General features: G+C 46.1%; 1 protein-coding gene across 5 annotated transcripts in view; it reads left to right on the top strand.

Annotated features, from left to right (window-relative positions):
- ECT2 (epithelial cell transforming 2) overlaps positions 1-9383 on the top strand; it is a 247927-nt gene extending 238544 nt beyond the window's left edge. For 4 of the 5 annotated variants that reach the window (XM_086944387.1, XM_086944385.1, XM_086944386.1 and 1 more), the window contains one exon: positions 8176-9383. In XM_086944387.1, the coding sequence (XP_086800513.1) occupies positions 8176-8265 (90 nt within the window). In that variant the 3' untranslated portion in view covers positions 8266-9383. The remainder of the gene's footprint in view (positions 1-8175) is intronic. The other variant, XM_086944383.1, reaches the window with a different exon arrangement.
- Positions 9384-21705: the final 12322 nt, after the last annotated feature.

Raw genomic sequence — 21705 nt, 5'->3', positions numbered from 1 at the left:
TGTAAGAATTGTGTCCTATTTTAGCATCTCCTCAACAATGCCTTTTTGTTTTCCTGACAGTTATTGATAAATGACTCCAGCCCTCCAGTCACTTCATATTGCTGCTTTTTTTAGATGCCTTCTAAATAGTGAGTCAGAGAAAGTATTTGCGTGCCTTCTGTAGTCACTAAACCTTTTCAAAAGATTTCATATAACCAAGATTGTACAATGTAGTATCTTACTCTATTTGTAGCTAAGTAAGTTGAATAAAATATGGGAGCATAGACTATCCAACCTCAGGAAGGTGTTTGCTACAAAAACATTCAACTATTCGACTTTTGGAACCAAATCTTAACTATTTGAATATTCTCGAAGAAGGAAGACTAGTTGAGAACACATTAACAACATCAAACCTATTAAGAGGACATGTGGTTCAAAGAGTCATCTTTTAACATAAAAAATATGTATAACTTGACTGTTTGCCTTTTGCAGATGTTCCTTTTTACAGGACTGTGTAATAACTTACATTGTCTGACGCTTGGGTCTGGGTGAGATTTTAATTATGCAAACTAAACACCCATGTTTTTTGTTTGTGTAATTCACAAAATGTTTTAATTTCATATTATGCAACGGTGCATAATTTTACCCTGGCCGGACTGTTTGCTTAAAGTCTGTTGCACCACGAAACATGCCAATCATTCTGCAGGGATCTCCAAAACCTTTTTTAGGTTTCACCTGCACAGCACTTGGGCAGAGCCGGTGAACTTGCTTGTATTTAAAAAATCTTAGAAGGGGCTTACATCCTGTACTTAATTTTCATGTGTTAGTATAATTGTCACAGTTGTACTTGCTTGTGGTTGCAGCAAGCTATTTCATTCATTTTTTATGCACCGGTAGATAACGTGATTTGCCGAGAATTAAGTATGTTAAGCGGGTGCTGAAACTCAAACCCAGGTTCCCAGTGCGAGTATGCAGCTCCTGCCTTTATGCCACATCCTCTCCCAAAGAGGCCGCTACATCATCTCCCTAGCCTGTGCCTCATTTTCACATTTTGTGATTACTGATAACTCACTTAATCTCTCCATGGCTGCCCGCATTTGATGTTAGTTGAACGTCCACCTCCCTCCCATTGTTGCTTGCCCTGCTGTACTCCGTTGCACAGATCCCCTCCTCCACCAACACCACTCGAAAGTATTGGAGTGCTTTACATTAACACCAGTTACTTTTCACGAGGACACCGTACATTTAGGAAAATCACTTAACCTTTCCAAGGCAGCCTGCGATTGCTTTTGGTTGCCCGTTAACCTTCCGCCTGGCGCTGCTTGCCCACGCTGAACTTCCTTTGCACTTATCCCCTCCCCCCCCATTCCCCATCTCCCCCAGATTCCCCTCTTCCAGATTTCCCTCCTCCCTCAGATCTCCCCCCGACTCCCTCCTCCACTGACTCTGCTTTTGTTTTGTGTGAAGTTTTATATAGCACCAGTACCACCCAAAGACATTAGAGCGCTTTACATTAGCACCAGTTACTTTACACAAGGACACATTCATTTTTTAGGTACGGCGAGATTGGGGGATTTGCCCAAAATCAAGGATGATATTTGGCAGCTCTGGCCCTTACGCCACATCCTCTCCCTTAAGGATGCCATATCTCACTAGCCTCTGTCTCAGTACCACATTTTGTGTTTACGGATAAATTACTTAATATCCCTGTTTCTAAACAAAACCAGCATTGGTAAAGCCAGAAGGTTTCGCCTATGAGAAATAAAACCAGTTACTTATCAATACTGGAACTACAGTATGCAGGTATATTTCATAGGTTTTCCGTACACAAGAAGGGGAGAGGGTATAGTGCTCATCTTCTCCGAACCCCTAATCAAATGCTTAAACACTAAGGAGTGGGGAGTGAATGGACGTGGTGTTGTGATATAATGTGGAAACGTGCTGTGTGTTTTTAATACTGCCCTCACACCGAAGTGTGACATGCTTCATCATAGGGCTGCTTACAAAACGCCCCGGTACAGCCAACACCTCTGGTGGGGCAATAGCGTTGAGGAAGACAAACACAATATAAAAAGAAGAAAAAACAATATTTCCAAATTGGGACTATGAACAGTGGAGGTGCAGTGTCGTTTGTGTTAAAACTAACTGAGGTATCCATGTCTATTTTATTCCTGGATCCTCCGGTCAGGATTAAAAAAGTGAAGGATGGTGGTGCTAGGGAGTTACGATGTGCCTCTTACACCACTCCTTACTGCCCGGTGGTCAACATGTTTCGGCCTTTTAAATGTGCCCAATCTTTTGGTCACGTCTGCCTTCTTCAGGACACTCCCGGTCCCAGTACCTGTAGTTACACCCAATCCTCCAATTGAGGTTGTTGGTGTATTGTATCCTAGATCTTACTCTGAGGAATTTCCCACGAGAGATTCCTTGGGTTTTAAGAGTTTACCCCCAAGTCAAACTCAAAATGGCGGTGGGCCAGGAGAGACCCCTTGTAGTCACACTTACATCTAAGCTGGTGCTCCTCCTTGTATTCACTGCTTGCCTCATCCGTGGGTCCTGGGCTCACTGTGCTAATGGAATCCAGCTATCCGGGCTGAAGAGGGGTGAAACCCCGAAACCTGTCCTAGGATGTTTGTTTCCGGTCCGGGGAGGGCCTGGCTTGGCAGTTTGGGCTGGACTATTCTCATGAGGCACAGTGTCAAGACTGATTTGCATATAGCCAGGTCTAAACTGGGGTGGCATGGTGAGCAAAAGATTGATGGGTTTAACCCAGATCTCTTGATTGGGGGAAGCATGTTTTGATTTGTTTATTATTATTAGTTTATATAGCGTTGAGTCACCCCAAAGGGGTATCTCTGCTCTTAGGACGGAGTGCACCAGCCAGACCTAAGGGGGTCAGAAAAGATAAGTTTTCAGAAGCTTTCTGATCTGATAGAGGCTCTGGCATTTGCGAATCTCGACTGGCAGCTCGTTCCAGAAAGCAGGAGCAAGATGTGTTAAGGCTTCCGTCCATCAATTGTGTCTTTTGCTACGATTAAGCATGTCACAATTCGGTCTGAGTGAGGGTAGTATTAAAACGCAGCACGTTTCCACATTATATCACAACACCACGTGCGTTCACTTCCTACTCCTTATACTTTTTAAATCTTTCATAGGTACACATGCTTGAATCTTCCCTGTCGCTGAGATTCCAGAGGTGGTTATAACTAACAATAAAAATCTCTCATTCAGATAGACTATAATTACACTTCTTCATAGGATTGAGTAGCAAGCCACATAGTTTTGTACACAACCAAAGTTCAACTGAGCACAGCTTGCACCCTTTCCTCCTGTGCATTGACTTCACACCCCAGATTTCAAAGTACAAGTACATATGGTTGCCCGTGGTATATGGGGAAAATAAATTAGATGAACGACTGAAGGAGAGATGGGTGGGTCGCTTGTGAATCTATGAAAGATCAAAACCAGAAAACTACAGTATACAGGTAACTTGTTTTTTGTCCTATATTGAATTTTTCACAGATTCACATGCTTGAATCTGAATAGCTAGCAGTATCCCATTAAAATAAGTGAGATCAAAACTCTGTGGAGATGTCCTGTACATAGTACCCGTAATCTGGAGTATAAAAAACGAACTTTTCAATAAATATAGGCTATCTCCCCTTATTGAAAAACATTTCGAAGCACAACTAAACAAACACTGCCACATCTTTATCATTGGCAGTATCTAGACAGTAATGTCTCTTAAATGTATACCTGTTAGACCATGTGGCTGCTCTGCATATGTACTTTTGCAAACAAAGCAGCCAAGGTTGCGGCACTCCTGGTAGAGCGGGAGTGCACCATGGATGTAAGGGGTCTTCCTGCTTTTTCATGACAAAGGGCGATGGTCGTCAATACCCATCTCGCTATAGTTGCTCTTGAAACGGACTGCATTTGCGCCTCAGAAAAGTGGTTAGTCAGAAAATCTGTAGGTACTTTGGTTCTCCAGTATTGGGGTGTCTGTCATAGATTCACATGCTTGAATATTCCCCTTCGTCGAAATGGAAGTCCCACAGTACAAAATATAGCAATAACATAACCATAGTATAGGTAAGAAATAACCATGGAGTAGCATTGGAACATAGAGCTTAATAGATAGAAAACATTTCACTTTTATAACCTGTCCAAGTGTTTGTAAATAGTCCAAACTCCAGCCAATCAGGTGCTAAGACCCTCTAAAATGTTCTCCTCAGAGGCTCAGGCACTCAGATTTTCGTAGCACAATAGGGACATAAGTCAACCAGAAGAGGAGAGCCTCTGAGGGGATGCAGGTGTAAGGTAACATTCTGGTGTGTCAAGCTCGGGCAAGCATTATTGCTACTTTATTATATTAGCCACAGGGTACTTAATCAGGTTGCTGGCATTTAATTTTGGGATGCAGAAGTTAAGCACTTTAGATTACTTTTGCCCATTAGTGGACTGCCCTAGAGAAACTGCTGGTCGGATGTTCGTAGGGTAAAGGGGCATGGCAGTCCTCCAGTTTGGTAAGCACTGAATAGCTCTATTGGCACTTTATCATTCCAGGTTGTAGGATGTTTTCGTTTTTTTTTTTAAGTCGTTTTAGGGATTACGCGGTAGCTCAACAATGCCCTTAAGGCAACATTTGCAATTTGTTAGTTTTAATGGGGTATTGGAAGATGAATTGATTGAACGGTTGTGTATATTGATTCATATAAAAATTTTCTTAATTATATGTCCTACATTATGTATAAAGCAGAATTTTCTGCTCAATAAAAAAAATGAACTCCCACCCATCCTGCCCCTCTTCGTGGAAACCTATCAGTCATCTATGGCAGAATATATCTCAACTAATGGGTGCTTAATATTTTTCCAAATTTCACAAGCTCAGTTCTCTGAATTCCCCACTCCCCTTTTTACTGAGGGCTTGAGTTTCTTTTAGGACAGGATGATGCAGAAAGTCCATCTTTTGATCAAGGAAACGTTGGTTGAGAGGCCTAAAGTACCAAAGAAACAAGGGAAGTTTCTCTGCATCAAAATATGAAGCCATCTCTAAAGTACAGATCACTGCCCTTTAAATTTCAGTCCAACACAAATTTTGTAAATGCTTAGCAGTGATGGGCTTTGAGGCTTAAGAAAATCTAGAATTTGAGGAAGGTATATGTAGAGTACAATCTACACAAGGAATGCTGTGGCTATAGATATACTGCTGATTTTGCATTTTCAATAAAGAAAACCAGCCACTACTGCTATGAGAAATGCCCCATGTTAGGTCTACAAAGCAGTCATCTGGGGAAGAAGATACATTTTCTCTAAACATTACTGAATTGGCTGATTTCAGGGCAGGAACCTTATTGGGTCAAAGTCCCATCTCAATTTGCTTGGTGATTTTTACGGTGATCCCACCTACTGAGTGAAGGCACAACCATGCTTTTGTTTCAATTAATACATATTAAAAAAAAATCTGTGGTTTGATGGGGAAGGTTGACATGTAAACCTAGTTGTCCATCAAGGGCATTTTAAGTTCCATATTAAACCAGGTAAACACTAGGCCATATTATGGACCTGGTCCTGACAAAAAGCAATATCAGGCCAAAACCTGCGTTCGGGGCTGTAACTCTTTGATCCCTTAAAGGGCTTGTATCCACATTAAATTGAAAATGTAAGCCAACTGTTAGTCTGAAACATAAACCAAACTTAAAATCGGTTCAATTTAACAAAAAAGAATGTTAAGTTTCAGAGAACCAAAGTTAAATAACAAGGACCCCCTGCAACAATTGTAGAATCCTAGGGCAGGGCAAATACACAATGGTAGAAAAAAACCCATGGCAACTAAAGGTCGGTGGCAATTAACAGACCATAGAAATCACAGACCTAATGTAAGGACCTCCGTGTAAACAACTGTGCATTTAAAAATTCATTTCTTTAATACAAAATAGTTAAACCATTTCTAACATGTCATCAGACAACTGATTACAAATACATTATATTATCCCCACATAATTCACAAGGGTACACAGTGCAATGGACGAACATGAACAAAAAACAAGACAGAAATTCATACAGAAATTCATACAAAAGTATCATTTGAGTGACATTTGAATCAGAATGTAAACACTGATTTAAGTGGCTAGTTGATGGATCGTCAACGCGCGTTCCGGCGTACACTACGTTCATCAGGAAAGCCACAGAAATTCCAGGTGTTTAATCAAAAAAGAATAGTCAGTGGAGATATCATCTGCACTCAGAAAAAGGGAGAATGGGTGGAGAAGTTGTGGGCGAAAGGCACAAATTTCTCCGCCCAGATACTAATTGCTTTGACCATATATTGCAACTGTAGAGATAATCACCTGGCTGATTGGTAAAGCTTGGAAAAGACACCTTCATTTATATATGATAGTAGGCCACTAATGGCCAACTTTTGCATCAAACTCCAAGGGATAACTTATAGATGTATCTTATTTATACAATAAAAAGGGAGGGCAATTACGGTAAGATGAAGGTATCTTACCGACGAGCAGCAATCGTCTGCCAACAAACCTATGTTTTAGAGAACGTAAGTCATTTTTGAAAATGCCAACTTTATATAGTGTGTGCCACAATCCTGCAAATAGAGACAGATTGTATTTTTTATTATTTAGACATTTCTTAAATAGCCTTTAAGTAGTTTTGTTGCTTTAACTTTCTTTCTTTAAGTTCTCCTTGTGAACCTGACCATTATTGGATATCCCACTCAGGGCAGCAGCACATTTTAACTTCATCCTGTTTTTTTGAGCAGGTACCATGTTCGGAAGCGCTGTGGTCCAACATTGTCAAACCAGTTGACAGCAATATTTGTTACCTCCATCTAGATTCTTTAGTCATTGACGGGCAGATCTCTCCAAGAAGAGCAATTTGCATCCCAAGGAAGTAGTATCCATCAGAAGAAAATTGTGTATCTGTGGTCCATTTGCTCATGACGGATGCTTTTTCTTCTGCTAATTTTTAGTTCTTCGATTAACCTAGTGTTTCTTGGCGTATTCTATAGTCTTGCCTGGAACCATTTAGGAATTGAGTGACCTGTAAGTGGTGTCTAAATTCCCTAGGGTGTGATCTCACCGGATTGGGGCGATGTGCTGTTCCCACCAACCTTACTAGAAGTTCCTTTTTCCTTTTGGGAATGCTTTTTAGTTGTCTCAGGATTGGCTGCTCTTTAGAGTAATGTGACTATGCCCCAAAAGAGAATGGAAGTGGCGATCAAGATGGCAGCATTGTTGTACGCCTGCATTCTACGTCTGCATCTCAGTTATTTTCTTTCCAAAGGGGCTGTTGAGGTGTTCTTGATGTTATGGGAGTCCAGGTTTGCCAGCTTGCACAGCTGTTGTGGTGGGCATGTAACTCTGCCCGTCAGGAGCAAGTGTCAAGATCCTGGAGTCCATTACTTGAGGTTTGTTGAATTAGGACTCTTTCTACCAAGGCCAGATATATTTGCCATTTTAAAATAACAAGGTGCACTCTTAATTCAACTGCAGAGGTTTCTTGATCTTCCTTTACGTGGCTCCTAGCAATTCACCAAACCAATGTGGAGACGCAACGCTGCTGCTGATTCTAGCTTCAAGAGACATTTATTGATCTTAATAGTTCCTCAGGTCCCTTCATATTGCTGTTTCTACTGCTGTCCTCATTGATATCACCTTTTAACATTTTGAAATTTTTTTGCAGAATGAAATGTTTGGCGGATCAGAGGACCTGGTTGCTTAACTTTATCTTGAATACTTTATATGTTTGCAAGATCTAAACGTAGGCAAGGTATTCTAGCATAGGCAGCTGAGTAATCCTGGGGGGTTCAAAGGCACAGCTTCATAAGAGCATCATGGATGCAATTTAAATGCCAATACCTGGTGGTGGCTTAACGAATATATTCGAAACATTCGACAATCTTTTGAAAATGTTTTTGGCTTTTGAAAGAGAACATCGGTGCATCCAGTAAAAATAAAGCAATTTGTACAATGAAACTTGGAAAGAAAGAATCTGCATGTCACAAAAGGATGGGACACACTTGTGGTGCACAGCGTGGAGAGCGCACTAGTGGTGTTGGTGGTCACAATCGCAGATATCTTAGAATGCCATGTTACCCGTGTCACAGGTGCAGTGTCTGCTTAATTGGTCTTAATCTTCAGAGTAACCATGTTCATGGAGTTTTTTTTTCCCCATTAGGGTGTCCGGTCCCCTTCAGTTATCAACCTGCCATCCTTGTTCGAAAGGAAGTACCACACCATAAGCCGATCAACGACGCACCTCATCTGAAGCAGTGTTGTCGCGAGAGATCATGTCCCATGAAGCGGTATTTAACAATGACTGACCAAAGCAGCTGGCTGTTACTAAGACTCGGCACATGCTAACTACCAGGTTGACGATAGGAGATCACATCTGGCTAATGCTTGACTGACTGAACTTTCCAAGTCTCCCTGAAAAGTGAAGGATTTCCTTTGGCTTTAAATATTTTTTACTCAATTGTACATTCTTTGTAATATAAATATTAGGTGCCACTGATGGTAAACCTCACGCGGATTAACACTACTTTTGAAAGCAATTGCAGAGAGTGATCAAAATGGTAAAGCAAGATGCGGAAGCACTTCAGCGGCCATCTTGGTTCTGGCAAACATCATCTCACTAAACAAAACTTTTCTCTTTGGTATGTAAACCAGTGTTCATTCTGTGGTTAATTTACCAAAACACTTGTATAGTCATCTTTTTTGTTTGTCATTCAATTTAAACGTTTAATGTATATATCTTTGTATTGTATTTAATCTATTCTGTATGCTCCAAGTGCTTAACTTTCCTTTCACAATGTATTTAAAAAAAAATCTTCAAGTGAGTCAATTGATGGTGTTCATAACAGGGGCCCATCAGTGGTTATTCTTATTCTGTGTTCTGTCCTAACATAGAATTTGAAAATGGTCTGTTTACAATTACCTGGAGGAGTTAACAGGTTAATAGTTGGACCAGAGTGAGTTTTGATGGTACCCCTTTTAAAATCACTGTATTGATTATTGTATTTATGACTTTACTTTTTCATTGCGAGTAACATGAACGATTTGTTTCCTTGGGTGAAATCAGACTTTGAGGCAGGTGAAAACATGTATTTGAACAGCTCTTATTTTATTGCTGGTTGTAAAGTAGACCATTGCAAACAGATCATGCACTTGAGGTTCATCTACATTTTCTGCCTCAGCATATTTTCAGACCCCCCTTACATGACACTGGTCTATTGGATGCTTTTAAATTGTCAAGCACTGACAGCACATATTACTGTACATGTTAATTAAAAAAGAATTTTAAAAAAATGTCCCAAAAGTAAATATGCAATTCAACGGTTTCCATTTTAAAATGCTGTGTATTAATAAAATGTTCAAAAAAACAAATGTAACTCATTTCTGAGTTCTTGATATTTGTTCAAAATAGTTTACATTTACTTAGCAACACCTGTATTTTTGATATGGAACCCTAAATCGTGTTTGCACCGCCTTCCATCCATTTCCCCCCCCCCCCTCCCCTCCAGAGGCATATCTGTTATATCACAATCTGTACACTGAAGTTCTTGCATTCCTGGACCCATAGTCTGTGTATTTCAGGCACATACGCCAACATTATACATAAGCCTTTTTAGTGTCTCTATCTTGGTTACCTGGTGTCTGGTAACACTTCCTACAAGACATGCTAGTGCATTGACAGTTTGCTTTGTAGCATAGTTTAGAACTTGCTGAAGAAGACTGGTGCTGATCCTGCTGTGCCGGGCAACTATAGACCTATTTCCCTGCTTCCAGCCATGGCGAAAATTTGGAGAGAAACTTGCTTTTCGTCAGCTGAATGCCTTTGTGGAATCCTCTGAGGCTCTCCATCCTGCCCAGTCCGGCTTTCGTGCAGCACATAGCACGGAGTCAGCTTTGGTGGAGATCACAGAGGCGATTAGGGAGTGTTTGGACAGTGGCGGCAGAGCGGTTCTAATTTTATTGGACCTCTCTGCCGCGTTTGACACTGTCCCGCACTCTCTCCTCCTGACTCAATTGGCTGAGATTGGTGTGCTGGGCTCAGCACTAGAATGGGTGAAATCTTTTTTTGTCCGATAGGTCCCAGCAGGTTTGGATCCCACCTTTTTCCTCCTCGGCCAAGTCTCTTACCACCGGGGTACCTCAGGGGTCCACATTGAGCCCCTTGCTTTTTAATGTGTACCTTACTCCGCTTATAGTGATGGCTGAACAAATGGGGACCAAAATTATAGCGTATGCAGATGATACGCAACTTTTATTTACATGGCCTGATACAGCACTCGATACTGAGGTCATTTCCTCCTGTCTTTCTTCGGTTTTTAATTGGTTAGCAGCGGCACAGCTGAAATGCAACGAAGACAAAACCGAAATTTTGTTGTATGGCCAATTTCCGCCTAATTTCAGAGAACTCTTGTGGCCTCCGAATTTTCCCCAACCAAGCTCAGTTACCATCCCTGCAAAGAACTTGGGAGTATGGTTTGGTGAGGATCTGAGATTTGAGGCACACATAAAAAAACTTACAGGGGTGTGCTTCGGATCTCTCAAGGCTATGAGAAAGTTCTTTCCATATCTTCCATCTTCGGCAAGAGAGTCGGTCGCGAGGGCTTTAATACTATCATGGCTCGACTATGCCAACTCTCTTCTTAGTGGAACCCCAGCCTTCCTAGTCGCCAGATTACAGATCATCCAAAATGCGACGGCAAGACTTCTCTGCAATGTTGCCTAGTAGAGAGTGTACGAATCCATCTGAAAGAACTACATTGGCTACCAGTGACTCAAAGGATCACTTTTAAAATCCTAACGCTAGCATTTAAAGCAGTCCATGATCTTGGGCCTTCGTATCTGAAGAAAAGATTCAGCCGCTACACCCCCACTCGATCTCTACGCTCAGCTGATTGTAATTTACTGAGTGTACCCCGCTTTCGGCGAGTGTGCCTTGGAGGCCAGTCAATTGCTGTCCTTGCGGCTTCGGCCTGGAACACTCTGCCTTCGTTCTTGAGATCAATTCACAATTTTGTACCTTTTTAAGAAGGCACTGAAAACGCATCTTTTTAGATCTGCTTATTAGACTTTTTAAAATTTCTTCTGTTTCCTTGTGGCCACCTGCTTGCTTTTTCCTTTCGCGCCTGTATACTCTGGTAGTAACAGAGCGCGTTATAAAACAGCTAAAATAAAATTACCTCTGTACACAGCATGAGCTAAGCTGCATAGCTTAGCCTATCTAGTCGCAGCTCTCGCAAAACCGGTGCAAATACAGAATGAGGTATTCTCCAGGCACTGAATCTTTCATAGATTCACAGGCTTGAATTTTTTCAGTTCGCAGTCTGAGGAGCCTTGGTAATTCTGGTATGTGTATTTGTAGAGTGCGGCTAATCACCCTTGAGGGTGTAGAGGCGCTCACCAGGGCAGGCCTGAAAGGGAGGGGGAGGGGAGAGACCAGGTCTATTTCTTCTGGAATAGCCCTATCTTGAGGTTCCTTTGGAAGACAGAGGGAGGGGAAGGTTCTGAGGTATTTCGAGCAGTCGTTCCGGGTCTGGCTGGGAGGTCTGAGAAGGAACATCCTCTGCATCTGGTCTTCTTGATGAGGAAAGTGTGCTTCTGCCTAGGATGCAGAATGAAGGTGCCTGGTGGGTTGGTAGAAGTTGAGGAGGGCTGGAGGAAAGCTTAACCAGTGTTGTGGAGAGCTTTGTAGGCATGGGTGAGTAGCTTTCACTCAAAAAGCATGTTAATGGAGTAGTAGGAGCCGGCTTTGCTCTTCTACGGAGCCTTAAAAAGCTTTGTTCAATGCTACCTGCTCAAGTCCAATCTCTAATGGCCAGGTGTGTTCTGCTTAGTAAGCTGAACTATTGTAATGCCCTTCTCTTTGGCGCTCCTATTTATCGTATTAAGAAATTGGAAAGAGTTCAGGTTGCTATAGCCAAACGGACGTTAAATAGACCACGGAATTCTTCCACCTCTAGTGCTCTTAAGGATCTTCACTGGTTGCCCATTAAACAGGGGACCCTCTTTAAATCACTTTGTATTTCATTTAAAGCCCTCCAGAATCAGGGCCCAATCAATCAATCAAGACATTTATAGAGCACACTACGTACCCGTAGGGTCTCAAGGCGCTAGGGGGGGGGGGGGGGTGCCGTTACTGCTCGAACAGCCAGGTCTTGAGCTTCTTCCTGAAGGAGAGGTGGTCTTGGGTCAGGCGCAGGTCGGGAGGGAGGGAGTTCCTGGTCTTGGCGGCCAGGTAGGAGAAGGACTTTCCTCCTGTTGTCGCTCTTCGGATGCGGGGGACGGCGGCGAGGGCGTGGCTGGCTGATCGGAGGTGGCGTTTGGGAGCGTAGAAGTTGATTCGGTTGTTGAGGTAGCTCGGGCCTTGATCGTGTAGGGCTTTGTGTGCGTGGGTGAGGAGACGGAAGGTGATTCTTTTGTTGACGGGGAGCCAATGCAGGTTTCTCAGGTGTCCGGAGATGTGGCTGTTTCGTGGGATGTCGAGGATGAGTCTGGCTGAGGCATTCTGGATCCGCTGAAGTCTCTTCTGGAGCTTGGCGGTGGTTCCGGCGTAGAGGGCGTTGCCGTAGTCCAGTCGGCTGGTGACAAGGGCCTGGGTGACGGTCTTCCTGGTCTCCGTGGGGATCCACCAGAAGATCTTCCGTAGCATGCGTAGGATGTTGAAGCACGCCGAGGAGACGGTGTTGACTTGTCTGGTCATGGAGAGGGAGGAGTCCAGGATGAAGCCCAGGTTGCGTGCGTGGTTCGTCGGTTTGGGTGCGGTGCCCAGGGTGGGGGGCCACCAGGAGTCGTCCCAGGCGGTGGGCGTGGAGCCCAGGATGAGGACCTCCGTCTTGTCTGAGTTCAGTTTCAGGCGGCTGGTCGTCATCCACTCTGCTACCTCCTTCATCCCATCGTGCAGGTTGGCTCTGGCGGCGGCGGGGTCGTTGGTCAGGGAGAGGATCAGCTGGGTGTCGTCGGCGTAGGAGATTATGTTGAGGTTGTGTTGGCGTGCGATGGCCGCGAGGGGACTCATGTAGACGTTGAAGAGGGTAGGGCTCAGCGAGGATCCTTGAGGGACGCCGCAGATGACTTCGGTGGCTTCTGACTTGTACGGCGGTAGGCGGACTCTGTGTCCTTCCGTCGAGGAAGGAGACGATCCATTCCAGTGCCTTCTCCTGGATTCCGACGTTGCTGAGGCGTTGCACTAGGGTGCGGTGGCAGACAGTGTCGAAGGCCGCGGAGAGGTCTAGGAGGATGAGGGCCGCTGTTTCTCCGTTGTCCATCAGGGCTCGGATGTCGTCGGTGGCGGCGATGAGGGCGGTCTCGGTGCTGTGGTTGGCTCGGAAGCCGGACTGCGAGGGGTCGAGGGATCCGTTTGTCTCGAGGAAGGCGGCCAGCTGTTTGTTGACGATCTTCTCGATGACTTTTGCTGGAAACGGGAGTAGCGAGATTGGGCGGTAATTCTTGAGTTCGGTGGGGTCTGCTGTAGGTTTCTTGAGGAGAGCGCTGAGTTTGGCGTGCTTCCAGCTCTCGGGGAAGGTGGCGGTGTTGAAGGAGGTGTTGATAATGTCCCGCAGGTGGGGTGCAATGACAGTGTCGGCTTTGTTGAAGACGAGGGCAGGGGTCGGTCGGAGATCCGGAGTGGACGGAGTTCATCATGCGGGCGGTGTCTTCGGTGCTGATCGGAGTCCAGGCTCGGAGGGTGGTGGTGGGCGGTGTTGCTGTGGTCGTGGCGTGCGTCGGTTGGGTGCTGAAGCTGTTGTGTATGTCTGCGATCTTGTGGAAGTAGGAGGCGAGGGAGTTGCAGAGGTCTTGCGATGGGGTGATGTCGTTGTTTCCGGCGTTGGGGTTGGAGAGCTCTTTCACGATGTTGAAGAGTTCCTTGCAGTTGTGTGCGTTGTTGTCCAGCCGGTCCTTGAATGCTGTTTTCTTGGCGGCGCGGATCAGTTGGTGGTGCTTCCGGGTGGGGAGTTTGAGGGCGGTCAGGTTGTCCGGTGTAGGTTCCTTTCTCCAGACTTTCTCGAGGGCTCGGCAGTTCTTCTTGTAGCTCTTGAGTTCGTCGGTGAACCATGGGGCTTTCTTGCTGCCGGGTCTGCTGGGCGGGGTCCTCAGGGGGGCGAGTTCGTCCGCGCAGTTGCTGATCCACTTTGAGAGGTTGTCGGCGGCCTGGCTGGGGTTCGCTGAGCTGGCAGGAGGGTGCTGGCTCAGGGAAGCGGCGAGTTGGTCGGCTGCGATCTTGTTCCAGCTTCTGCGGGCAACCTGTTGCTGGTGGTGGTGGATCGTCGTTCTTTTGAAGGTGAAGTGTACCCAGCTGTGGTCCGTCCAGTGGAGTTCTGTGGCGTGGCTGAAGGCGATGTCTTTGCTGGATGTGAAGACAGCATCGAGTGTGTGTCCGGCGAGGTGGGTGGGGGTGTTCACCAGTTGCTTGAGTCCAAGGTTGGCGAGGTTGTCGAGCAGGGTGCTGGTGTTGCGGTCGTTGTTGTTCTCCAGGTGGAAGTTGAGGTCCCCCAGGAGGATGTAGTCAGCGGAGGGGAGGGCGTGCGGGCTGACGAAGTCGGCGATGTCCTCGCTGAATTGAGTGCGTGGTCCCGGGGGTCGGTAGATCAGGGTGCCTCTGAGGGTGGTCTTCGGGTCGGTGTGGATCTGGAAATGCAGGTGTTCGGCAGTGGTAAGGGTGTTGTCGGTGCTGGTCGTGATTCGGATGGTGTTCCTGTGGATGATGGCGATGCCTCCTCCCATCTGGTTGGCGGTGCGGTCCCTCCGGGTGATCTTGTATCCCTCTGGGATGGCGATGTCGGGCGCTGAAGAGGCATTCATCCAGGTCTCCGTGATGAAGGCTACGTCAGGGGCTGTGGCGTCTAGGAGGTTCCAGAGTTCAATGGCGTGTCTGTGGCCGGAGCGGGTGTTGAGGAGGATGCACTTGTGGTGGCTGCTGGTCTTCGGCTTGGCAGGTGCTGGTGCCGGGCAGGTCCGGATGCAGGTGAACTTGCAGGCGTGGCAGCTGAAGGGTCTGTGGGTGCGTCTCGGGGTGGCTCTGTAGCATCCTGGGGGTCGGCCGGTGTTGAGTGTGATGAGGGTGGCGGCGTTGTACGTCAGGCGGGTGGGCTGGAGTCGTCGAGGGCCAGGGGTCCTGGCACTGGGCCCAAAGCCATTGCTGACCAGACTGAGTAACTACTCTCCAGGTAGGTTGCCACGTTCAGCTACAGCTAATCTTGTTCAAGAACACAGATTCTGTAGGGTGCGTCATGGACTGTGTTCTTTTTTCTGTTGAGGCTGCACAGATATGGAATAGGTTACCACCTCAAATAAGATCTCAGATAGTTTTGTTCAACTTTATGAAAGCCCTTAAGACCTGGCTTTTTCCAAAATAACATTGATCAGGAAGATATATTGTAGCGCCAGGATACCAGTCTGCTCACAGTGCGCTCTATAAATACATCATACAAAATACAAATAGTTTGAACATACATCTATCCTGGGCTGGGAGCCAGTTGGAGATTATGGTGTTGAGGGATGTGGTTATTTCTTGGGTTGTTCAGATAAGTCTGTCGGCGGAGTTCTGGGTGGTTTGGAGTAGACTTTCAACATGGACTGGGATTCTGATGTAGAGGGAGTTTCCGTAATCCAGTCCTATTGTGATAAGAGACTGGTTGACCGTAATTGTGTTAAATACTTAACGTTTAATTTAACATAGTTGTAGTGCATTATGTAAATTAACCAGTCATTCTCCTTATGTGACCTACTTTCCAGCCAACAAAGTAGGAAGGTTTCTCAATGATGCTTCCAGTCTTCTACTGCATGCTGATGAAAAGGAATAATCTGCTCTGTCCTGAACCATTTTCATCTTGAGACTTATTTTTTGTAGACTTTTTTTTCCAGTTGAAATGTTTACCAACACCCATAACCAGGGGGAACACAGCTGTATGTTTTTTCCCACCTGTGATTTTGAACAGTAGTATCTGCAGCTCTTCCAGCATGACCAATAAAAAATAGTATCTCGAGACACGGGTAAGCCTGCAGGGAGAATAAAATATATGCAGATGAGCTGCATATGGACTGCATGCACTGTCTTCTTTCTCTATAAAAACACAAGAAATGTGACATCTGTATTCAGTCAAAAGAAGATTTGATTTCTACTGATGGAAGACATAAGTCTACAAACTCACCTTTACTAAACTAGAGGTACAATTAAACAACCGTCCGTTAAATCCTAAATCCTTGTGGGGGAAATGCCACTCTATTTGAACAGGATCAAACTGGGAGAATAAACTATACCTTGGAGAATTTTTTTTAACTGAAGCCATACATAGAACTTACTCAGTGTGCTAAAAGAGGGTAAGGAGCCACCTTACAGCAACGCCTTAAGGGAGGCCCTGTGTGAATTTTACATGCCTCCTGGGCTTCTCAACGGTGTGGTTAGTAGGGCCGCAGATGTATGTATGGAAGGAGTGTCCGTTCTCCTTGCCCATGGAGTAGCATGTTTTAAATATGCAAGAGCAGTTCAACTGAACTGCATCTGATGAATTCTTTTTATGAAAGATTTCTTAATTCATAATACCATTTTGATTTTTGCTGAAAATTTATATTTCATTAATTGGGATCTCTAATGCCAATTTCAGCACATCATTGTTCATACATAATCTCACTGATATCCATGTTCTACCTCTAAATTCTGAGAACATCTACATAACTTTTTAGTTAATGTTCCATCTGAGGCTATACACAGTGTTAAAAGTGATGTTCAGTTTAGTAAACACCACTTTATGATGTCCCACACAATGTTTCCTCTGTCTTCACAACATGCACAAAAATTCATAGTTGCATCAACCTATTTGAGTCATGTTTTTAATCCCTAAGGGACTTCACAGCAATAAAAGCAACAGATAACCATATTCATGTGCATAGAGAAATAAACCTACCTAATTCAATAAAATGTACATTCTACTTCCTTATGGTTGCGCTATGGGGTCAAGCTGTCCATGGAAATGTATTTATTCCATGCTTGGATGTCCCCTTGACTCTGACTCACACCAATATATTGTCTCACTTAATGTGATCTACATGTTTTATATACTTAGCAAGGTTATACTGCGTAATGAAAAATGTCTCAGCTATCTCAATCAAGTTTCCATTCGATATAGGACTCTGAGACAAACCTGCTTTATTTCCTCCACTTTTTTGAATGAGAGAATTTTTTATTCATCAAACATTTCACATGGAACACTGATTAGTAATAACAAATGATGTCCAACAGTCCCACAATCCGACTGGTGTCCAGTCGGGGGCTAGTTTCCCCAACGTACTATTTGCCTCTGTCACTGTTGGAAATGGGTTTTCTGGCTGTCTGAGGTAGGCACCTAAACCAGGCAGAATCCACCACTCTTGTCAGGATAAGGAGGTTACACGTCTATAACCCCTGCTTACTCCCTTGGTAGCTTGGCATGAACAGTCCGGCTTATCTCAGTGGCTTTGTTTAAAGCATTTGCACAAAACCAACAGTAATATAGTGAAATCTGAAAGAGAGACATGTGATAGATTCCAGAAAGTTTTTTTGCTTAGCAGTACCCCTGCGTGTCTGTAGGTGGAGTCGTGCGGCTCAAGGTCAGTCACTGGCGTTGTAAGCGCCGGGATGACGTCACGGAGACTACTTGGACGCCACCCATGCGCGCTAAAGTCAATTCTTTCTTTTTCCGCGCCGAAAGCGCAGAACCGAATTGAGTGTGTACCTCAGTTATTTTTTGACTACTTTTAGAGACTTTTCTCTCCTTTTGTCTCCTGGTGCACGTAGGGTCATTCAGGTCTCGACGTCGCAAAGTGCCTTTCCCACGGCTCCGCCGGATAAGTACTCTAGGCGGCTAGACCAATATGGCAAGAGGTTGTTCTCAGACAGTTTGGGGTTGCTGTCGGGTAACACTGCCTGCTTATTGGGCCGTTACTCCCACGCTGTGTGGGATTCGGTAGCTGAGCTCTTGCCTCAGTGTTCTGAGGAAGTCCAGGCTGTACTTTCCCAAGCGGTTGCGGAAGGCAAGGATGAGGTGAAGTTTGCCATCAGAAGTGGTCTGGACACCCCTGATTCGTTGGCAGGGCGATTTTCCCGACTGTGGCATTACGGTGCCATACCTGGTTGCGGTCTACCGGGTTCTCGCCCGATGTTCAGGGCTTGCTCATAGACATGCCCTTTGATGGCTCCTGCCTCTTTGGCGACAAGTCTGACAATGCCCTGGAGCGCTTTAAAGACTCGCAGGCCAAGTCTTTGAGTCTTTCCATAAAGAACTCTGCCACGCCTGGGTTTCTTCCTATCGTGGCCAGGGCAAAAGCACCCAAGCACGCTCCTCCACAAAGCCTTTCAGAACAAGCCTCCGCGTGGCCGAGGATGTGGATCCGCAGGGGCCGGTCTGGTAACCAGCGAGCGGCTCAGTCCACCTCCACACCCTCTGCTTCCACATCTGAGCCTTCCTAATCCGGGCTTCAGGGAGCACCCCATGCCGGTAGGTGGCAGGGTCTGTCGCCACCTCCACCACTGGTGCAAAATCATATCGGACAAGTGGGTGCTGCAGATAATCTGCTAGGTTTATTTGCTATCCTTTCTGTCCTCCCCTCCAACCATGCTGCCGCTGTACCACCGACTACTGTCGGGCCTCATTTGGCTCTTCTCCGCCAGGAAGTGACGGCCCTCCTGGCCAAGGGGGCCATCGAGTGCGTTGCCAGTCAGGAAATCGGGAGTGGTTGTTATTCCCAATACTTTCTGGTCCCCAAGAAGGACAAGGGGGGGGCGTGCGCCCCATCTTGGACCTCCGGGACGTCAATCGCTTCCTTTGGAAGGAGAAGTTCAAGATGCTAACTCTGACTCAGGTCCTGCCTGCCCTGGAGACTGGATGGTAGCATTGGACTTGCAGGATGCATAGTTTCATATCCGCGTCCTGCCGGCCCACCGGCGTTACCTATGGTTCACGGTAAGCCAAGAGCATTTTCAGTTTGCAGTGCTCCCCTTCGGCCTTACCAGTGCCCCTTGGGTGTTCACGAAGGTGATGGCGGTGGTCGCAGCTCATCTGGTTAAGGGTGTCCGTCTACCTCGACGACTGGCTGTGTAGGGTGGGCTCGCTCCAGGCAGTTGCCACCTACCTCCAGACTACGGCCGACCTCCTGCATTTGCTGGGGTCTCCATCAATGTGCTGATGTCGCACCTTTGTCCCTCTCAGAAGCTCCCTTTCATCGGTGTAGTGCTGGATTAGACGCTGTTTTGTGTTTTTCCTCCCGAGCAGCGAGTCCTGGATATTCAGGCTATGATTCCGCTCTTTCAGCCTCTGGTTGACCGTCCGACTTCTGGGCCTGATGACCTCCTGCATCCTGCTGGTGACACATGCCAGGTGGCATATGCGGGCTCTGCAGTGGGACCTGAAGTTCCAGTGGGTGCAGCATCAGGGCAACATGTCGGATCACGTCCAGATCTCAGAGGGCACTGCTCAGCAGTTGCAGTGGTGGCCCACGAACCGCGACTGGGTCAGTGGCCGATCCCTCTCCCAACTAGAGCACACAATGGTGGATCACGAATGGCATCTGAACTCTGACAAGACGCAAGGTCTCTTTCTGTAGTGGTGAGAGCCTTGGTTAGATCTATTTGCCACCAAAGAACGTGCAATGTCATCAGTTCTGCTCGTTGGAATTTCCAAGGCGGCGCTCGCTCAGACGCTTTTCGTCACGAGTGGAGCTGCGGTCTATTGTGCACCTTTCCGCCTATACCACTTCTGCCCAGAGTGCTGAAGAAGATCAGGAGCGAACGGACCCAAGTCATTCCTGTGGCTCTGGACTGGGCTTGAAGAGTATGGTATCCAGAGGTACTCAGTATGAGCATAGATCCCCTGATCAGTCTGCCTCTTCGGGAGGATCTTTTGTCGCTGTGGCAGGGGACGGCCCTCCACCCGAACCTGTCCAGCCTCCACCTCCATGCTTGGAGATTGAGCGGCGACAGTTGGCACCTTTCGATCTTCCTCCCGAAGTCTGTAATGTCATTCTGGCAGACAGGCGTCCCTCCACCAAAACAGTATACGCCTGCAGGTGGAACACCTTTGTGGCATGGTGCATAGCGAAGGCTGTGGATCCCTTTTCTGCCCCTCTTTCTGAGGTTCTTCTGTTCCTACGCTCTTTGGCCCAACAGGGCTCTGCTCTGTGCACTATCAAAGGTTATCTTTCTGCCATCTCCCCTTATTTGCGGCTTCCAGATCAACCTTCTCTTTTTAAGTCCCTGGATGTTAACCGTTTCCTTAAAGGCATTACGCACGTTTCCACCCGTTCCCTTGATATTGCCTCAGTGGGACTTGAATCTTGTCTTGACTTTTCTGATGTGCATTCGATTAGAGCCCCTTCATAACTGTCCTTTGCGTCTTTTCACTCTCAAGACTGTTTCCTGGTAGCTATCACCTCTGCCTGAAGAGTGAGTGAGCTCCAGACTTTCTTCTAAACCTCCTTTCTGTTCATCTGCACAAGGTGGTTCTGAGGACTCGTCCTTCTTTCTTGCCAAAGATTGTCATGCCCTTCCACATCGGGCAGACCCAACACTTTGGCCACCTTCTTTCCGCCTCTGCATCAGTCAAGGGAAGAGGAGAGGCTCCACTGTCTGGACCCAAAACGTGCACTTGCATTTTATCTGCAGCGTACACAGCAGTTCTAGGTGGATGATCGTCTTTTTGTTGGCCAAGTAGGTGCCAAAAAAAGGTTGGCTGTGCACAAAAGGACATCTCCCGGTGGGTTGTTCTGTGCATCAAAGCATGTTACTCCTTGGCCAAGAAGGAGCCTCCTGTGGGACTGCGTGCCCATTGGACCAGGGCAACTGCAGCCACTACTACCTTGGGATGCGGCGTTCCCTTGCAGGACATTTGTCAGGCAGCTAAGTGGGCCTCGCTGCACACGTTTACCAAGCACTACTGCCTTGACAGTCCGGTTTGTAGAGACTGCTTTTTGGCCGCTCTGTGACTTTTTGGTGTAATCTTATTTGCAGACCCGCCACCGGGGTTGGTATTGCTGGGGTATCTATTCTAAGGTAAGGAAACTATTACTAACGTGTCTCTTTCAGATGCGCGAGTTACTACTTGTGTAAGAGTATATCTGTAGGAGACCTTAGTTGGTGATAGATTCCTTACCGTCTCACCCATCCTCCCAGTTCTGCGAACTGATTACTAGGGTTAAGGTCATCCCTTTTAGGGCCCTAGTTTTATGCACCAATGGTCAGTATCATGCATGGCTCTGCGTTTCGCCACGGAAAGTTCTGTACAGAACTGACGTCAGCGCACATGGGTGGCGCCTAAGTAGTCTCAGTGACGTCATCCCGGTGCTTACGACGCCAGTGACCGACGCGGAGCTGCACGACGCCACCTACCGACGCGCAGGGAAACTGCTAAGCAAAAAACGTTCCGGATCCAGTCTGATGCCTGCGGATTATTCTAAGGTAAGGAATCTATCACTAACTAATGTCTCTTACAGATATATCGTTACACAAGTAGTAACTTGTGCAACACTACAAAAGGACATCACACCAGTTTTTAGAAGACTTCCAGTATTTATCTGAAAAAACAGACAAAAGTGATAAAAATCTAATATACGGTTCTGCAAATCGATAATGCAAAGTAGACTTTAAATGGAGTTCCTTGAAGTTGATAGCTATTTTTATCATAATTTCTGATATTTTTACTCTGTGATATATGATTCTGTACTGTATGTT

The sequence above is a fragment of the Lissotriton vulgaris genome, chromosome 11 (genome assembly GCF_964263255.1).
Source record: "Lissotriton vulgaris chromosome 11, aLisVul1.2, whole genome shotgun sequence".
Lineage (NCBI taxonomy): Eukaryota > Metazoa > Chordata > Amphibia > Caudata > Salamandridae > Lissotriton > Lissotriton vulgaris.
Note: the sequence above shows the minus strand (reverse complement) of the source record. Positions and strands in the feature narration are given on the sequence as shown.